Source organism: Balaenoptera acutorostrata, chromosome 6, assembly GCF_949987535.1.
Source record: "Balaenoptera acutorostrata chromosome 6, mBalAcu1.1, whole genome shotgun sequence".
Classification (NCBI taxonomy): domain Eukaryota; kingdom Metazoa; phylum Chordata; class Mammalia; order Artiodactyla; family Balaenopteridae; genus Balaenoptera; species Balaenoptera acutorostrata.
In genome coordinates, this window is record NC_080069.1 from 66526947 (window position 1) to 66546529 (window position 19583).

At 36.0% G+C, this 19583-nt stretch overlaps 1 protein-coding gene across 16 annotated transcripts in view; it reads left to right on the plus strand.

The window, feature by feature from the left end:
• The window catches only part of PTPRD (protein tyrosine phosphatase receptor type D), a 530039-nt gene extending 516789 nt beyond the window's left edge, over positions 1-13250 (plus strand). For all 16 annotated transcript variants that reach the window (XM_057548419.1, XM_057548421.1, XM_057548420.1 and 13 more), the window contains 7 exons: positions 479-764; positions 1176-1354; positions 1963-2089; positions 3253-3378; positions 6326-6480; positions 9553-9688; positions 11603-13250. In XM_057548419.1, coding sequence (XP_057404402.1) covers positions 479-764; positions 1176-1354; positions 1963-2089; positions 3253-3378; positions 6326-6480; positions 9553-9688; positions 11603-11671 — 1078 coding nt within the window. In that variant the 3' untranslated portion in view covers positions 11672-13250. The remainder of the gene's footprint in view (positions 1-478; positions 765-1175; positions 1355-1962; positions 2090-3252; positions 3379-6325; positions 6481-9552; positions 9689-11602) is intronic.
• Positions 13251-19583: the final 6333 nt, after the last annotated feature.

Below are 19583 nucleotides of genomic sequence, written 5' to 3' on the forward strand. Positions count from 1 at the left end.
AGATTGGTTTTAAAACTTCCTCGCTGAGTTTTAGAGTGTGAAATGTTTCAAGTTGAATGATTTACTAGTTTTCTTTTTTTCCTTTTTTTTTATAAATTGAACTAAAATAGACTGAAATAGTTTGTAGAAAGATAAAGCCTAGTTCGATCTTGACCAGTTTTTAAAATATCTTTTAATGTAAAAAGCCTAAATGTTTTTTTCATAATAATTTCAAACTAATGTCTGCTTTGTGTCACATGATCAAGGAGCATAGTAATTATAGATTTAATAATTTTACATTTTGAAACCAATCACCTTTTACTTGTTAATTTGTTCCCTACCCTTTGGTTTAGAATGCCCCAAAATCATCACAGTAGCTATTTGAGTAGAATTAATGGATTTAAAACGTCGTTAATTAAAAGTAATGAGAATAATGTTATGATGTGTTGGTTCCCCAAGAGATTCATTTGGACCTTGATTTTCTCTGTTTCCCTTGTAGCGCGGGCGTTGGCCGGACTGGCTGTTTCATTGTGATAGACGCCATGTTAGAAAGAATAAAGCATGAAAAAACTGTAGATATTTACGGCCATGTAACTTTAATGAGAGCCCAGAGGAATTACATGGTTCAGACAGAAGACCAGTACATCTTCATCCACGATGCATTGTCGGAGGCAGTGACTTGCGGGGATACCGAAGTGCCGGCTAGAAACTTGTACGCCTACATTCAGAAGCTGACACAAAGAGAAACAGGAGAGAATGTCACAGGGATGGAGCTCGAATTTAAGGTGTGATATTAGATGTGATGTGGTAATTCAGGAACAGTCATTCTGGAATTGTCCTTCTGAACCTTTCAAATTGGTGAAGTTACAAGATTCACCTGACCTTCTCCCTCAGGTGTCTGACTGTAAAACACTTTCTTCCTCCTTCCCTTTTCTATCCTTTGCTTCCTAATAATACCTTGAGCTCTTTTTTTGTACCCTAATTGAAACCGAGAGATCATACTCTCAGAACATAATATTTAAAACTTCCATAGTCTATATGGAGTCATTAGGTAGAAGTGAAAAGCAGTACAGTCGGAAGAGTCCTTTGCTTAAAAGCAAACAAAATCTTTGTATCTAATGAGGGAATCTTGGGTACGCTGAAGTCACGCCACAGGCTAAAATTATCTTTGATTTTTTTCTTTTTTCCTACAACAGCGTCTAGCCAGTTCTAAAGCTCACACCTCAAGATTCATCAGTGCCAATCTTCCATGTAATAAATTCAAAAATCGCCTTGTTAATATTATGCCATATGAATCCACAAGGGTATGCCTGCAGCCTATCCGAGGAGTAGAAGGATCTGATTACATCAATGCCAGTTTTATTGATGGATACAGGTATACACTCTCGCTCCCCTGACAGTCCAAAGCCTTGATATTTACATGTGCCCTAGTTTCACAGCCAGAATGAATTTCATCTCAAAGTGTTTTCTTTCTGCAGAGGTCAGCATTCAGTCCCTTGGTATTTGCTTTTTTATTATTTTAGTTAGGAGTAAGAAGAAGCAGTCGCAGAGTTTTTAATCTGTCCACGTGCACTCTTCTTTCAGAAGTCATTTGGATGTGGAAGGAGTTAATAAAGAAACTGTTTGTACCCTATTATATAAATTTAATAGATTGTGTAAGAGTCATTTCTACAAAATGAAGCTGCACAACTGTTTCTTAAGTGATTTGTATGACACATGAAATTGAGCTATTAGCATTGCTCTGAAGTTTAAATAACAATAATAAAGACATACATCATAATATTAACAAAGCAATTTCTTTTGCAAAATCCCCAAAATGTATTAAGTGTGCTTATTTGATTACACAATCCTAATGGGAATTTACTGCAATAGCATTAATAATGTTTTCATTTATTACCTGGTTTGATGTTTACATATCAAATGCGAAGCCTTTGCATGTTTTCTGATTACTTTAACATGCTATTTTCATTCTCTGTGATTCAGACAACAGAAAGCTTACATCGCTACCCAGGGGCCCTTGGCAGAGACCACCGAAGACTTCTGGCGGATGCTCTGGGAGCACAATTCCACCATCGTTGTGATGCTCACCAAGCTGCGTGAGATGGGCAGAGTGAGTGTCTCCTTATAAGACACTCAAACCACAAGAGAAATGAGGATTTCGTCTTAAAAACCCGAGTGCCAGCGTCATTTCTTTGAAACACAGAGTACTCCGGACGTGTTCTGGGCCATTCATTACTGTGTTGAACTTTAACTTGCAAAGCCATATCAAGTTCTTTCATTTGTGTGTTTTGAAGAAAGAACTGGTACTTTGTTCCAGTGAAACACAATCATAGAGACAAATACGTGTGACTTGTTTTGACTCTCAATGTGTTCTTACTTCCTTTCGCTCTGGACAAGCTAGAGCTTGTGTGCCATCTTTACTCTGTATGAAGGAACCTGACTTTTTTCATCTCTGAAGCAAATTTTTACTTGCTCATCTTCCACTCCCATTAAACTGTTGGAAAGTTACGTAGTTTTTCTGAGGATATAATCTGGTAACCTCAGCTTTACTTTTAAAAAATGATTCTTCTGAAAAATACATAAAATAGCATTAGAGACACCTAAGGATCTACCACTTAGATTCAATAGATACAAGCATTCTGCCATATGTGCTTGAGATGTTTTCCTTCTCGTCTTTGTATAAACTCAATGGTAGAGATGCATCTAAAACCCCACTTTTTAGAGCCCACAGAGAGAGTGAAAAAATACCAAACTAGGAAAGTAACTTGACTTTTCTGATTTAGTTATTGAAGTCATTAAAACTGCCTGGGCTCCAGGTTCCTCAGCTGACAGAGATTGGACCAGGTCAATTCAGAGGTTTCTTTCCGTGTTCACACTTGATGGTTCTCTTCATTCCAAAACACAGTGTTGAACATCAATGCATGATTAACGTGACTAGCATTATGCCCGAGGACTGATGTAATTAATTGTCTAACTTGTAATTATGAAGATGCTTATCCTATTGAAGAATTCAGTCAACTGATGTGTATTAAGCACCTACTATATGCCAAGTACTATGCTTGATAACATGCACAAATATTGAACCACGTGATTTCCCTATCCTCAGGGAACCTATGGTTTCAAAGAGAAAATGAGTCACATGCAATTGGAATCACCTTAAATTCTAAAACTGTATCAGTGAGAGAAAGACATTAAATATATAGATACATGATAAACAAAACTTTATGTACACTTTACATAGCTTGACATTAATCTTTTTTTTTTTTTTTTTAGGAGAAGTGTCACCAGTACTGGCCAGCAGAACGATCTGCAAGATACCAGTACTTTGTTGTAGATCCCATGGCTGAGTACAACATGCCACAATATATACTAAGAGAATTCAAGGTCACAGATGCCAGGGTAAGTTGGCACAGTCTTATGCTCTCTTAACCATTAACTGAAAAGTAGTCTAAAATGCATCCCTGGGAGAAATATTTGCCAAGTGACCAAACTCCCGAAGTGAAAAGAAATCACTCATCCTGGAGGATTTTTTTTTAAATATAAGAGTAACTTTTCCTGTCCTGTAAGGTTTCTCACAAACACAGGCTTGGCTCACATTCAAATGCAGCATCTGGCAGCCCAACTTTGGGGACGTGCTTGGTGAGTGTGTGTGCCGGGAAGCATTTATTGATTGGTTGGCTGCGCTTACATTCACCTCCTCAGCTTATTCTCTTTGGAGCTTTTTTGACTTCTTCATTACTTGAGGCTGTAAATATGTTGTTGTTTTGCTAAGCCCTTTAGGTCATGTTGGCTTGGAGGTTAATTTGGTATGATTTTAAAATTGCAGAGCAAATGGCATTCTTCAGAAGAATCTGACAAGCTTTACACATTCTAATTTGATTCCTGGCATGGTTTATTCCTCGGTGTGCTAATGTGTCTGTCCATGAGAGCTGTGCACCCACGACCCTTGTTGGCTAATTTTCATTCTGCATTTCTTATCTAGATTGCTGAGTGCAAGGTTCAGCCCTGATGTAAGATGTTCTATGCATAAACTTTAATATCCTTGCTTTTGGCCACTTTCAAACCATGATTACAAACACATCTTAGGAGAGAGTGGGGTCAGTCCAAAGCCCTGCTTTGTTTTTGGAACTGTCACAGTGGGTGGGTTGAATAAAACTGTAAGGGTAGAGCTATTTACTTGATCCATTGTTTTTTTTGGAAAGCAGCTTTCTCAACCAAGACTCATGTTTAGAGATTGTCTACTAATCCCCAAAGCCTGGCCCTGGCTGTTGACCTAAAGTGAAAGAGAAATTGGTTAGCAGGCTGCTTGGCCCAGGTGACAGACCTGTTAATCCCAGAAAGTCTGAAGTCTTAACTACTCTGAAGGTGACTATACTCAAGACAGCAGTTAAGTCCCTAGGTCTCGTTTTGAGTTGCCCAAGCAAGCATGCCTCGGTGACCCATTGTTTAAAAAAAAAAAGGAAAAAGCATGCCCTTTCAGAATTTGAAGCTAGATATGTGAGTGAAAACTCTGAGTGCATTCCAAGCAAACTCACCAACCATTTCTGACGACAAAGTGTAGGAGCCAGGGTCTGCAAATGGCAGAGACAAGAAACATTGAAGCAGGAACATATGTTTTGTTTTGAAGCCTCTCTGTGATTGTATAATTTTCTTAGCTGCCATAGCATTTGCTGTTTGTGCTCCTAGTATGTTTCTAATCTCAACTTCCCAGTTTAGAAAGCAACTTGGCACTTGAGAATACAGTATTGTTAAACAGGTAACCTTTAAATGGAGTCAGGTAGTCTCTCTTCCAAATCGTAAAGGTTTGTACACATGCTGTTGAAAACAACTATGGTCAGAAATGAAATCCCCAGGACAATCAGAGGAAGACAAATCTGTATTACCTAGCCTCTGGCTTCCCTTCCTGTGCTTTTCAAACCTTTTCCAGAATCAGAAGGAAGTAAATCATGCTTCCATGGTAACCATCCATAAGTTTGTTATGGGGCCAAGCAGTTACTTTCATATTCCTCAGTATTCTCACAAACTTGAAGAGATCTCCGAATTTATTTTGATTCCCAAATGATTCCAGTCAGGAATATGCTATGTTCATATGGAAACTGCCAGGCTGGTTGATGTGTGTCCATCTCGAGTTGGGCCATCCCCTCTTCTCCATATAACTGAATGAGAAAGATTGGGTCTCTATTTAACCAGAATCTTGGGAACTTGCACATCTGTATCCAAAAGGACTTTAATGTGGAGAAAGTTGTTACAAAAGTGGAAAGGAGGACCAAATTGAAGCCTTAACTAGGAGCAGGGACTCCTCAAATAGAATCAGCCCCTGTAAACTTGGAATTTGGATTCTCTCTCTCTCTGTGGATTCAGGGAAGAAAGCTGATGGTCATAATTGTTATTCCTGCTTCTGTAAACAGAGGGTCCCTTCTGCTTTTGTTGTGCTTCCAAAAACACTGTACAATTCCAGAAGGAATCAGAAGTCCCTTAGTGTGTTCTTTTGAAACCATTTATACCTCATGAATCAGAGTAGTTTTGCCTAATCACTTTATGAAAGATAGACTGCTCCTGTATCTAGCTTTTGGTTTGTCTGTGTTAAAGCCCCGCACAGACACCTCAGTTCCTGTGGTCAGCCAGGAAGACTCCTTTTTCAGAAAACAGCATTTATTTACTAATAATCTCTCCTACCTCCTTGAGGGACACTTCACTTCCTGCTCAACAGCACGGTCGCCTGGTACACGCTGTGTGTACCGCCTTGGCTAGAAACAGTACACCTCTGAGACGTGTGGGGCGTCCAGGTTAACAACAGCTACCCGATTTGCGTCAGATCCTTTCAGTGTCACTAATTTGCGTCAGATCCTTTCAGTGTCACTATTTGTCATTTGACAATGCTGCAAACAAGCAAACACAGCGAATGTGAAGGTATCATGACAACAGCAAAATCTCTGGTCTGGATGACATGCCTGGATGTTCCTTTCAGTATTAAGAAGTTATTGGATTCTGAAAATTTTGAAATTCAAAATTTTGAATACGTTCCACTTTGGTTTTGAAGGCAAACTTTGGGGCTCAGAGCATTTACTAATGTGGGAACTAGGTGGCTTTTTATGAGACCTCAGGTTTTTAATGGGCATTGTGAGAGTAAATAAATTTGCAATTTAAATATATGTGAATGTAGACAGTGTTAATAGCAGGTAAGATACTAACTGACTAATTTTCTAGTTAAACATGTTTCTAACTTTTTCTTCCCTTTTTTTTTCCTTTTTTTGGAAAACATCATGCCTGCTGTTGTGGTCTGTGCACTGGCTGAATCCTCCCGGCATCCTCCTTTGCGGTTGGATGTGTGGCTTTCTCTCTAAAGGACGGGCAGTCCCGAACGGTGAGGCAGTTCCAGTTCACTGACTGGCCAGAGCAAGGAGTGCCAAAGTCTGGAGAAGGATTTATTGACTTCATTGGCCAAGTCCATAAAACAAAAGAGCAGTTTGGCCAAGATGGACCCATTTCAGTCCATTGCAGGTGAGAATCAGGAATGATGAGTTTCCGTTTGTGCTGAATGCAGTGATAACTTTGAAAATATGTACTGTTGTCTATTCATTGTTGGTACCAGTTTACTGTGAATCTGCATAACTGAAATTTTATTTTTATTTTTCTCAGAAGTGTATTGTAAACCCTAAAGCAAGGACTCATTTCTCTTGTTTTCCACAAAGTGAAAATAATCAGAGGAAGATTTTTTATCTTCAAATTTTGCCTCTTGTAACAAAGAACCAAACTGTGTTTTCCTTGCCTGTTTTACCGTAACAGGAATTGTTTGTACATCCCCTAGTGATAATTTGTTCAGTTTATCATTCCTTACTTGTTTTGCTTTCATAGCATTACCCTGATAACTATCTTTCTGTATCTTTCTCCTGGGTTTGCCTTCTTGAGAAAACCATAAATAGTTATTAAGCCTTAATAACAATACTAATTCTTTTCAGTCAATAAGTGATTAGAATGGTACCTCAGTTAAAATTGCAATTTGCTTGAAAATTGTTGCTATATCAGAAGATGAAGCGCCTTCAAGTTAATTATTTTCAATGGTTTCCACAGCATTTTATAATTCAAGTCATTGAAGCTAATAGAAATAGCAAGTAAACAGTTCAGAAAGGACGCTCACCATAAATTTAGTGCTTTTGGAAGTTACTATGCAAAAACCTTCCAGCAAAAGGAATTCACCTAATTTTTTTTTAGTTTCAGTTTGTAATCTCTTTATAGTCAAAATCTTGAAAGAGTTTATTAAAAAATTTACTTTGCTTCCCCCCCAAAATCCCAAACTACAGTTCTTAGTGATATGGGAGACAGGGTCTCAAAACAGGAGAAATATTAGACACGGGCTTCGAAACATCTGAGGTCTAGTCCCACTTCTATCATCATGTAGCTCTGTGACAGTAGGGAAATTTCTCTAGACCTCAGTTTTCTCAGCTGATCTCCAAGACCCTTTCTGGGACACGCAGTGTGCTATTATATGAGAAGCAGACCTTATTTATACACGTTTGCTGTGTGTTGAGTTTATCCAAAATTCTTTGCTCTAGACCACCAAAGAGCATGTAGGAAATGATGCATGGACTCGATATTCAGACAAAGTGGATGGTATATATTGGACTTGAATTACCTGGATATCCCCCTTAATTTTCCACAGAATTTGCCCAAATCCTAATCCAAATTTTCCAGTATAAGCTATAAAGAAAAGAATATGTTCAACACATTTTTAACTTCAGGCATTCCCATAAGTATAAATAAGTGTGTGTATGCATGTATCTTTTTTCATTGCTTTTGTCACAAAATTATTCGTATATAGAGTATATACAAAGACTCCTTTGTATACTATGACATGTTATTCATGTATCTTAAAGACTTCCAGATATCTTCTCTTATCTGGGAATATTTTAAAAATACCACTTATTTATAGCTTATTAAAAACATGATAAAGTCAATAAATTTGGAACTTATAAGGCCAGTGTCTGTTATTTTCTTGAAAGCACCTAGTAGAAAGCCAGAAACCCTATATTTTTGTTACATTTGAGCAATCAAATCAAAGTAAGATAGACTCTGGAGTACCTGGACCATTCAACAGAAAGATCATAAATCACAGTCTCTCGGGATTAAGAGAGACTTTCAAGGTTGAAAGGGACCTTCAAGGTCATCTACTCCAGCTTAACAGAGAGCCTTGACTGCTCCTGGTTATCCTTAGTCACTTTGTAAAACCTGCCTATGGATTTTAAAGCTTCACTTACATTTCGGTTAGGACTCTTTAGAAAACTCAGTTTATAAAGGGACACACTATTTATATATCAACTACATCCCCAAGTAAATGAATCCATCCATTTTCTACAGCCTGTACCCAAGCATTACACATGCTGTTTAATTAGGATCCAAAAGTGTAGGGATTTTTCAGATTATTCACTCTTTTCCTCATTACCTAAACCTCCAGATGCTTTCCTACTTCTTAAGAGCACAAAAGCTATGAATTAATTTTCTTCTCTTGCTGCTGTTACAATTCTGGAATCATCTTAAAACAATAAAGAAAACAGAAACTCAAAACCTTGCTAACGTGGTGGAAAGAATCCTGGTGTTTTAGCTACTGAACATCTAAAAATAGTAGATAAGTGTATAGCTCAGTGGCTCTTAACCACTTTTTTTTATTCTTCTTTTTTTAATTTTTTCCAGTTTAGAGACCCCTTTGTTAATCTGTTAAAGTTGTAAGTTTCAGAAACAGAAAAAATATATATACATTTACACAATCCATACATATAAGATATTCATAGACCCTTCCAAAGACTAAATGAGGATCCCATGTCAAAAATCCTGTAATATTGATAGACTCTCCTTTCTCATATCAAAACTGATGTCTGAATTTGAATAGTCTATATACCTTCATATTTATTTATACGTCTAGATGATGGGACATGTTGCACAGATTCTTAAGTGACTACAAGAAAATTTGAAGGCACTCAGTTTGTCTTACCTTATCTGAATTATTTCAAATGTAGAGAACAAACATATGGACACCAAGGGGGGAAAGTGGCGTGGGCGGGGGTGGTGGTGGCATGATGAATTGGGCGATTGGGATTGACATGTATACACTAATATGTATAAAATAGATAACTAATAAGAACCGGCTGTATAAAAAATAAATAATATTCTAAAATTTTTAAAAAATGAATTATTTCATACTTTAAAAATATTAAGCAGGCAAAGTCTACAATTTCAGGATCTGCATGAAGAGTATAAATCTATATTTTATTTACCATTCCTTTTATCCATTTATTTTATGTTTCCTGGGCCTTTCCAAAATGACATATAATCCCAGTTGAAGGTTATTATATTTTATAAGACTTAATCCTAATTACTCCACATTCATTCTCACCTGTTATCATGGCACACTGTCTTAAGAGTAATCATTTCATGAACCCAACACCACATTTTCCTGAACATTGCTGTAGAAGAACCCAATGTAATATGGAAGCTGGTGGACGTACGTCCACCTCCAAGCAAATGTGGCCAAGACTGTGAGTGTCTCATCCAGTAATGTTGTCTTTGTTATTATGACAGTGCGGGCGTTGGAAGAACTGGAGTCTTCATAACACTAAGCATTGTTTTGGAAAGAATGAGATATGAAGGAGTAGTAGATATCTTCCAGACTGTCAAAATGTTAAGAACGCAACGACCAGCCATGGTGCAGACAGAGGTGAGAAAAATCTCCAGGAGTTTGTTTGTCACATCTCAAGAACCAAATAATAGATTTTGTTTGCCAAGATCTCCTAGAGTCCAGAGACTCTCAACACCAGAGGCAAAATGCAGGAAAATACTGTAGGAAAAGCATCCAGTTGTTTAATATTTTTGAACCTCATTTTCCCCCTTTGTAAATGGGAGTGACAGTGTCATTGTCTTAGAGCTGGTTTGGAAGTTATCTAAGATGATGTATTAGATTGAACCATGTTAAATTGTCACTATTTGGGGCCTATAAAAATGGCAATTTCATATAATTCATTATATATATATATATACATTAATGTGATATACATTGCACGAATTTAATATATGTAAAAAGCCCAATGGTAGATAATATACCTGTTAGATAATAGACCCTTGGCCCATTTTATGCCTCCATTCTCCTTCTATATGCCTAGGTATTATCAACTGCTCTATATTTCATTTCTTAATAATGGTATTTTAAAATATTTGCATCCTGGATATGCACTAGAGAAATTAGCCTTCCACTTTCTACTCCAAGAATTGATATGAAAATTCTGATATTTTTCAGAATAATAGGAGTTCATGATTTAGCCAGTCTGACCTACTGGCTTCATTTTAAGGATAATATAAGTGATAGATAGTGTTTCTGTTTCTCAAAAGGCCACCAAATTATACAATTTATATGTATTCCTAAATTCATAACCCACAGTATCTTCCAGACTTTGATTTCAAAATAGTGCAAGCATTTGGCTTGCAATACTCAAAACATTATGTCAGCCTGACAAACTTAATGGGTGTTGGGGGTGACGAGGGAAATTGGACATTTAAAAAGCCTTAACACTTAGCCAAGCAACTTACTGTGACAAGATAGGAAAGCAAACTCCATTTATTTTGCATTACCATTTTTATTGTAGAAAAATGCACATTTAAGCAAAATAGAAACTATCTACTTTCAGCCCCATTGGCTACTGAAAATAAGTTTCTTTTACGGGGAAAATCCTACTTTTTCTCACCCCTTCTCAACTGTAAATTATAATTTTTCTATCTTATTATGCCCCCACTTATTCCCATTTGACAGTGTTCTTCCCTGTCTGAAAAAGGACATTTCATGCTGTTTTAATTTAGTGTGGGTCTTTCTAGAACAGGCAACTAACTAGCCATCACACTGAATTAGGCCAAATGGCACAGGTATTTTTTGACATGGGCAGCCAGTCTTGTGATGCCATTTTCAAGGGATGAAAAGCCTAAAAGTTCAGCGCCCTGTGTATTCGGCTTTGTGTGCCTGATGTTCATCACAAAGATACCTTTTGGCCGCTTCCCTGACTTATATAAACACATCAGAAACAATGGAGAATAATTCTGATTGCAGGCAACAAGGTCTACTGTCTCATAAGATTTTTTTTTTTTTAATTCAAATGTTTTTGGCAACAGCCCAGAAAATAAATGAAACCACGTTTTCCTCAGGACAACACGTGTCTGCATCGGCCTCTCTTAAATATGCGAACTGAGAATTACTTACCTCAAATAATTAGATAATTTTAAAAGACGGCTGTGACATATAAGGAGTTCCCATGTTTAGTTGGTGGTAATTGTCTGGTACTATCCTTGGAGAACAGTTCACATATGTCTGGAAGATAATGTTCACAGGAGCTGTTACTACTTTGGAATTAGGAGACTATCTTAGTCGAACTGAGTGGTAAAGTTAATAAATACCCCATGTGGCTAATGGTTCTTTGCTCAAAACAAAACAAAACAAAACAATTGGTCATTGGATTGAATTGATTGGCGAAAGCAGTGATTTTGCCCCCGTCTAGATGTAACTTTGTCTTCCAACATCGATTTCCACTTTTCTGTTAAAATGTACTCATGGCCCCTTTTCTTTCTCCCCATGCTTTGTCTCCGACAGGATCAGTATCAGTTCTGCTATCGAGCCGCACTAGAGTACCTGGGCAGCTTTGATCACTATGCAACGTAGAAACCCCTGACCCACTTTGGATTTTTACTGCAAGCCCTTCAATATCCATGGAGTCTCTTCTGAGCCATACAGGGCATTTGAGAAGTCCTTCTTAACTTCTAGCTAACAACCACTTAGTGGGACTATCACACACAAAACAAATTTAAAAAAACAAACTCTTCTGGGTGGACCAAGAATTCACAGTTTAATAATCTAACCTGAAAAATAATAAAGAGAGTCCTGACTGATGAGGCATCTGAAGGATTTTATTTACAGATACCTCAAGGATTCAAAATAAAGGGAAGAAGAAATCACAGCAAAGAACCGCCATCTTGTTCAGGATTGCTTGATGGGTGCAAAGAGAAATGGCCTGAGTGCAGCAGTTCAGGGCAAGATCTTTGCTGGCTTCTCATGACAAAATGGACTTTGCTTTGACATTGCCCCTTCCCACCATACTACTCATGATAACATTTTAGGGGGAAAGGGGGTGGGGAATGTTTAAAAAGAAAGTCTTTGATTTAGTTTTTTAGTATTGTAAAGATACTGCTGACCTGTGCTTCATTTTTAACTGTGTAAACTTTTTTTTTAACAAAATGTATCATTCGATAAAGTGAATTTTAAAAAAGTTACATAACTCTTCATTTTTTATTTCCAAATTGTAGGTTTTTTTAAGCTGTAGAACTGTTATCTGTGATACCTTGCTGTAGAAATATCAAATAATTGGAAAATTTGCACATTTTTGTGCAATACTCTTAATCTACAGTCTTGGTCTCGTCTGGTATTACTTTTACACTTCTGTCTGGTTTTTGTTGCTGAGAAAGTACCCATTTTCTTCAAATAATAAAGAGAACTTTGTTTTGTTATTTGGAATCAACAGGGAGGCGCAAAGTATAAAGTTGCTGCTAACATATATACATATATATCCATATTTTATAGGGGTGTCTATGTATATATAGATAGTGTGTCCACACAAAAAGATAGATATAGCTATCATTCAGTTCTTCCATGATTTAGTTTTTAAATTTTTTAAGGTAGAGAAGCTACTGTAACATCTTTTACAATTTGTTATTAATTTTATGACATACTGATATTTCTCAATATCACAAAATTTTAATTTTTAAGGGAAATGAGGAATGCACATCAGTGATTGTCAAACCTCACCCCCTTAATTTCCTACCCAATCTCCCCCCACCCCCCTAATCATATTCACAAATACTATTTTGTTAGCCAGGCTTCCAACAAAGTTCAATATTTCTAACACTCTAGTGCAATAAAACATTATTAAATATCTAAGAGGTGTGCATGTGGGAAAGGTCAGTGCATATCCCTTTAGGAGGAGAGAATGTTGTAATATATCAGCTATCAAGATGTTTAAAAAACAGTGTATTCAATCGTATATTGTCTATAGTATGTGCTATGAAATTTGCATTTATGATATGTAACAGGGGCAAAGCCAAACTCATGTTACTCTGTTCAGTCGGAAACATTTTTTGTGGCATACAGCATTCCTGGGAAGTGCTGTACTTTGTTTTCTTTTGGTTTTAGTTTTGCATTTAGAGTGCCTTATAATTGATGCCTATTTTAATAGCATTTCTTTTCAGCTTTTGGTTCATATTTTCATTATTTGTTCGTATGTGTTTCTCTTCCAATTAAAGCATTATCTGTTTACCACATGTACAAAAACTCTTTGAATAATATGCATTCCTAGTTTTCAACCAAGTCGGGGATGTTAGTGATTGTACCAGCCCAAAGCACTTGGATAATCAGGGCCCTTCTTCCTTTCATAATTGTCAACACCAGGAAAAGCTACCTGTTTTATTTGTAATCCCTTCCAAATCTGCTCTGGAACATTCAGTAACTGCACCAAACTTAATTTATTAACAAACATGATTGTCAACTTTGAACATATTTACTATTTCATTAGGACTTTTCTAAAAGGAGAAATTAAAAAAAAATATATATATATATGTATATATATATCCCCCCCAAATTTTTCAACATAATTTCTATAGGAAGCCATGGACAATGGCATGAGTTTGCCATATCTTACATGATTTTAAAGAACACTCAGAATATCCAAGGAACTCTTATTAAAGAGTTTTGGTAAAATATTTTGGTTTAATGTTAGCTTCATTGATGTTCTGCATGGAAGGATTTTTGTTTTCTACATTTTCCCATCACTAGCAGAATGAAATCCAAGAGACCAAACACTTGCAAGCATCATATTTGAGCGCTTTTGTAAAAAAATAAGAAAAGAAAGAAAAAGAAAAAAAAAAGAAAAACTATAATACTCAAAAAAAAAAAAAAAAAGTATCTAGAAGGCTACCTCAGAATGAGACTCTCTAACCTACATCAGAACAAGAGAAGAATGTGCACTATGTGGGTCTGTTGTTGTTTTCTTTTAGTTTGTATCTTTTGGAGATTTATCCAAGTGCCAGATTACTCAGTGCTATGATTTTTGTTTATTGAAACAAAGGGGGTCAGACAGACATTGCATCATGCAGACATGCCATGTTGGACAGGTAGAATCCGATGGTGTATTGCACACCAGAACGATTGGCCAATGAGCAGTTTCTCTCCCTGAAACCAAAACTGCCCATTTGGCAAAGGGAAAGGGGAGAATAATCACAAGAAGAAAATGAACGGGATGCATACCATAGACAAGCATGGAGGAGACTATTCCAGATATCTTACTGTTCAGGAGCTGTTCTGAGAGCTAACTCCCTTACTGTCATTGATGTGCATTCCACTCTGCTTTTCTGTACAACCATTCTATCTTCTTTTCCCAGGTAAACATCTTTATCTACCACTACCATAAACTTTCAAGTTTCCAATTATTTTCATCATCATAACCAGTACGGTGCTATTATTTACCTATGTATGTGTAGTTATGTATAATTTTGTAATTAGTTACAAAGGTAAAAAAAAATCAAAATATATAAAAAGTGATTTGTACAGAACTTTATTTTAGCTCTTTTTTAAAAATGATTTGCATGGTTAGACAATGGCGAGGACAGCCAGGGGAGGGAAGGGCCTCTAGGGAACTTTGCACTTTCTATACCTTTGTACTATGCACTGCCCTATTGATTCTACACCCAATAATGTTATTACTTGAACCCATCTGTAAGAAACTGCTTCAGAAATTCGTTTGTGTGTATGTAAATAACCCAACATAGAAACAGGAAAGGAAAAATTCTGCAGCAATGTACAGATTTTTTTCTTTCCTGGTTTTGTTTTTGTTTTGTTTTGTTTTTTTGGTTTTGCTTTGCTTTAGGCCTTTCTTTTTATTTTTAATTGCCTTTTCTTTTTCCTGTTTTGGATTTTAGTTTCCTTTGGGTTTATGGGTGCCCTGATACTCCAGCAGAGATCAGAAGGCTACAGATCCATCCTATCCATCTGTTATGTGGCTTTGCCATCCAAGCTTGGAGTGTCTTTACAAAGATAATAACAGTTGTGTTCTTTGCTCTCGTTTTGGATGCATAGACTGAAAAATTAAAAAAAAAAACTTGTAAAATGGCTTGTTAAAAAAATACAATTACCTCTAATCAGTAGTACGCGTAAATGTTTTACAGAATGAAAGGCGTGCTTTTTATTTTCTTACTTCGTTACATTGGTGGCGAAAGAAGTCTGTATGAAAATCAGTTCTTTGCTGACACAAGTTCCATTTGTTACAAATGAATTCTAATAAAAATGTCAGTGTTATGCAGCCCTGGCCTTTGCTTTTGTCCACTCAAGCACTTTGGTTTTGAACTAACTATGTATGTTCCCTCTTCCCCCCTGGTTATCTGGTTAGTTCCTTTATACTAATAGTAATTCTACTTACCAAGAGGCTGCTATCTACAGGTGCCTGCCTTGAGGTGAGCACCTTTCACTGGTAAGCAAAACTGAGGCTTAAAGAAATGGTTTGCCCAAGTACACACAGCAAAGAAAAAAGCCTTGGTATCATTCAAACTAGAGATCATGGGCAATCTTTAATTCTTCATGATGACTACTATATACATATAAGTGCATTAGAATGTATATAAGTATTATCATCTTGAAACAACTGGCATCTCTCAAGTACATAAAAACTCTTTGGGAACATGGCTAAGAAAATACTTGGCTTGGATTGTTTATTCAGTCATTCAATATTGTAAGTCAGAACTGTTGTAGGCATTGGGAATGCAACTGAGAACAAATGAGATACTGCTGCTTCTCCTATGGAGACTGCAGCCTAGGGAGAGAGGCTTGCATTAAATAAATAATGATAAAATTACACTCTGACAAGTGTTATAAGGGAAAGTAGAGATCCATGAAGTTAGGACTTTCTATTGTGAGGGACAGAAACTCTGACTCAGCTTAAAAGACAAGGAAAGTGTTTTTTGGCTCATATGTTTAAAGATCAGGAATGGGCTTATATTGAGAGAGTAGAAATATATAATCTTCAGAAACAACTGGATTCAGAACTCAGGTGATATCTTCAACACTTGGCATCTCTCTCTTTCTCCCATCCTGGTTTCTACTTTCTTAGTGTCAGTTCTAAGCAATCTATGTGGTCCTTGGAAACTTTGGGATCATAACATCAAAAAGCAGGCAAGTGGAAGAGTTAATTCCCCAACAGCACCAACAGAAACCCCCAAACAGAATGGATGCTTGTTGGCCCGCATTGATATGACTTGGAGTAAGTGATCATCTCAGGATCACAACTGTGGATAGGAGGAGAGAATGTGCTCATTGAGTTGCCAAATCAAGAAGGATGTACAGTAGCTGTCACCTTGCCAAATAGTGATGAATATGGTAGGACCAACAACTGACTGCCAACCAACCTAATGAATTAAGGTAAGGCAAAGCACAGGTACACTGGGTAATGTTAAAACTACATGTTGCCACGGAAATGATGAGAGAATGAAACAATCCCATTATTCAAAAAGTATTTTGGAAAACTTGATACTAAATAGACAATTAGACTCTTTTTTCCTCCCTCTTTCTTGCTCTCCACCTAAATTGTCCTTTAATTTTATAGATTCAATCACCCTATTGATTGATTATGTAAGCACACAATCCCTAACCAGAGAAATAGGACAAAAATATCAAGGTGAATCATACTTAATATTCTGATCATTGTGATGCATTATATTAAACAGATGTCTGATTGGAATGCCAAAGATGACAAAATAGCTCACTTCACACATGTCCACACATGTAGGAATTATTAATAATAACTCACTAATAGTTTAGGTTTCTTTTCTTAGTCATATTTATGATTAGACTTCATAAGTTAAAAGAATTTCCATAAAGTATGATAATTTGTAAAATTATAAATCTGAAAAGTGTTTAACTTTATGATTTTTAAAAAGGGTTTCTGTAAGTTCTAAGGAAATAAATATAGTAAGGAACAACTATGAATTTGAAATTGTAGATTGTATCATTATTTGTAATAGCAAAATAAAAGTGAAAACACCCTAAATGTTCACTAATAGGAAATGATTTTTAAAAAAATGTATATATGTGAAATTGTATATATGTAAAATTTTATACACACACACATCACAATACCATGAATAATACATTGTAATTTAGCCATTAAATGGTTAAGTAGTTTGTGGGAAAAAGTTATGACATGAAAAATCATTAAAAGGGGGTATAAAATTATGTACACATATTAAAACAAAGAATTAAATGACTGGAAAGAAATGCATCATTTACTAAATGATAACTATGTAATAAAACTATCTTGTATTTTTTTCTGAAATTTTTATAATAAGTACCTTAAAGTAGGGGTGCTTTAAAATATATGAGAAGATGGATTAATTTTTAAAAATCAATTTTTAAAAGGCAGGAATGGAGAGAAAAAAAAAGAACTCAGGAAAGAACCAAGGACAGGTGGGACAAATAGAAAGAAAATAATAATACGATAGATTTAAACAAAACAAAAATTACATTAAATGTAAATGTAGTATATCCAACTTAAAAATATACATTGTAGTCTAGATATATAGTGCTCATAAAAGTATAAGAATGCTGAAAGTAAAAGAAGGTCAAGAAATATGCCATGCAAACATAGCCAAAAGAATGCTGTGCTGTTATTAATTTCAGCCATAGCATTAGCAAATAATAAGTCAATTCACAATGAAAAAAGCTTCAATGCACCAGGAAGACGTAACAATTCTGTTTGTATGCACTTATCATACAGCTTCAAAATAGAGACAAAAAAATAGGTAGAACTAAATAGAATTACATACCTATCCACAATCATAATGGGAGATTTTAAAACACTTCTCTCAGTAGTTGATAAAATTACTGTTTCAGAACAGACCAAAAATATTTAGTAATGGTATAAAAGATATAAATAACCTGATTAACAAAATTAACCTAAGTGACCTATGTAGATCACTGCTCAACAACTGAAGAATATACATTATTCAACAGCTTAAGAATACATTCAATAAGAATTGAATACATTCTCAAGAGCACATGGAATAGTTACCAAAATTGACTAGGGATTGGACCATAAAGCAAATCTCAATAAATTTTGAGTGTTTTAATTATGTAGAGTATATTCATTCTCTGACCACATTACAGTTCAACCGGAAGTCTATATCAAAGATATTTAGAAAATTCCCATATGTACGCATGGTAATTAAGAAAGAGCCTTCTAAATAGCCAATAGGTCAGAGAAGAAATCACAATGGAAGTAAGAAATTATAACTATAAAATTATGAAATACTGCATATCAAAACTTGTGGGATAAAGCTAAACTGCTTTAGACAGAAATTTATAGCCTTAAATGCATATGTTAGAAAAAAAGAAAGATTGAAAAACCAATGATCTTGAAATTAATTAGAAACTAGAAAATTAACAGTTAATTCTATCCCAAGAAAGTAGAAGGAAGGAAATAATAAAGAAAAGAAATAATAGTAAAATTTAAAATAAACACATAATAGGGAGTATCAACAAAACTTAGAGTTAAAAGCTGATTCCCTGAAAGACAACAATATTGGTAAACCCTAGCAAAATGATTTAAACAAAAGAGATGGACAAACAATATCAGGAATTTGAATAGGAGCATAATACTTCAGAACTTACCAACATTAACCACTATAAGTAACAAAGGGTCCATATTCACAATATATAACCAACTCCTAAAAATATATATGAAAAAGGCAGGTACCCCCACCCCCAGGAAAGATTAGGCACTAGGCTTGAATAGGTATGTCACCAAAAAAAAAAAAAAAAAGTAGCCAAATTGCTCAAAACAAATGAAAACTTATTTAATTTAATAAATAATCATGGAAATGCAAGTTAAAGCCACAATGCAATACCAATATGCACGCAACAGAACAGCTAATATTAAAAAGGCTAGGGCTTCCCTGGTGGCGCAGTGGTTGAGAATCCGCCTGCCAATGCAGGGGACACGGGTTCGAGCCCTGGTCTGGGAAGATCCCACATGCCGCAGAGCGGCTGGGCCCGTGAGCCACAATTGCTGAGCCTGCGCGTCTGGAGCCTGTGCTCCGCAACAAGAGAGGCCGCGATAGCGAGGGGCCCGCGCACCGCGATGAAGAGTGGCCCCCGCTTGCCACAACTGGAGAAAGCCCTCGCACAGAAACGAAGACCCAACACAGCCATAAATAAAATAAATTAAAAAAAAAAAAAAAAAAAAGATGGCTAGCAGGACATCAGAGCCGTTTAAAAAAAAAAAAAAAAAAAAGGCTAACCATATTAAAGGTTGGTGAGAATCCATGAGGTCTGAGTGAATGGTCCTTACACATATAAAGCGTCTATAGAATTCTGTGCCATTCCCTATTACAAGCATACACTCTGCTTTTTAGAATGCAATTTTACAAACGCTGTACAACACAGTTAAGCATTCCAAAGTAAAGTGAAATATATACATAGCTTATCCAGTAGTTTTACAGGTTGTAATTACATCATAAATAGAAATGCATGCATATGT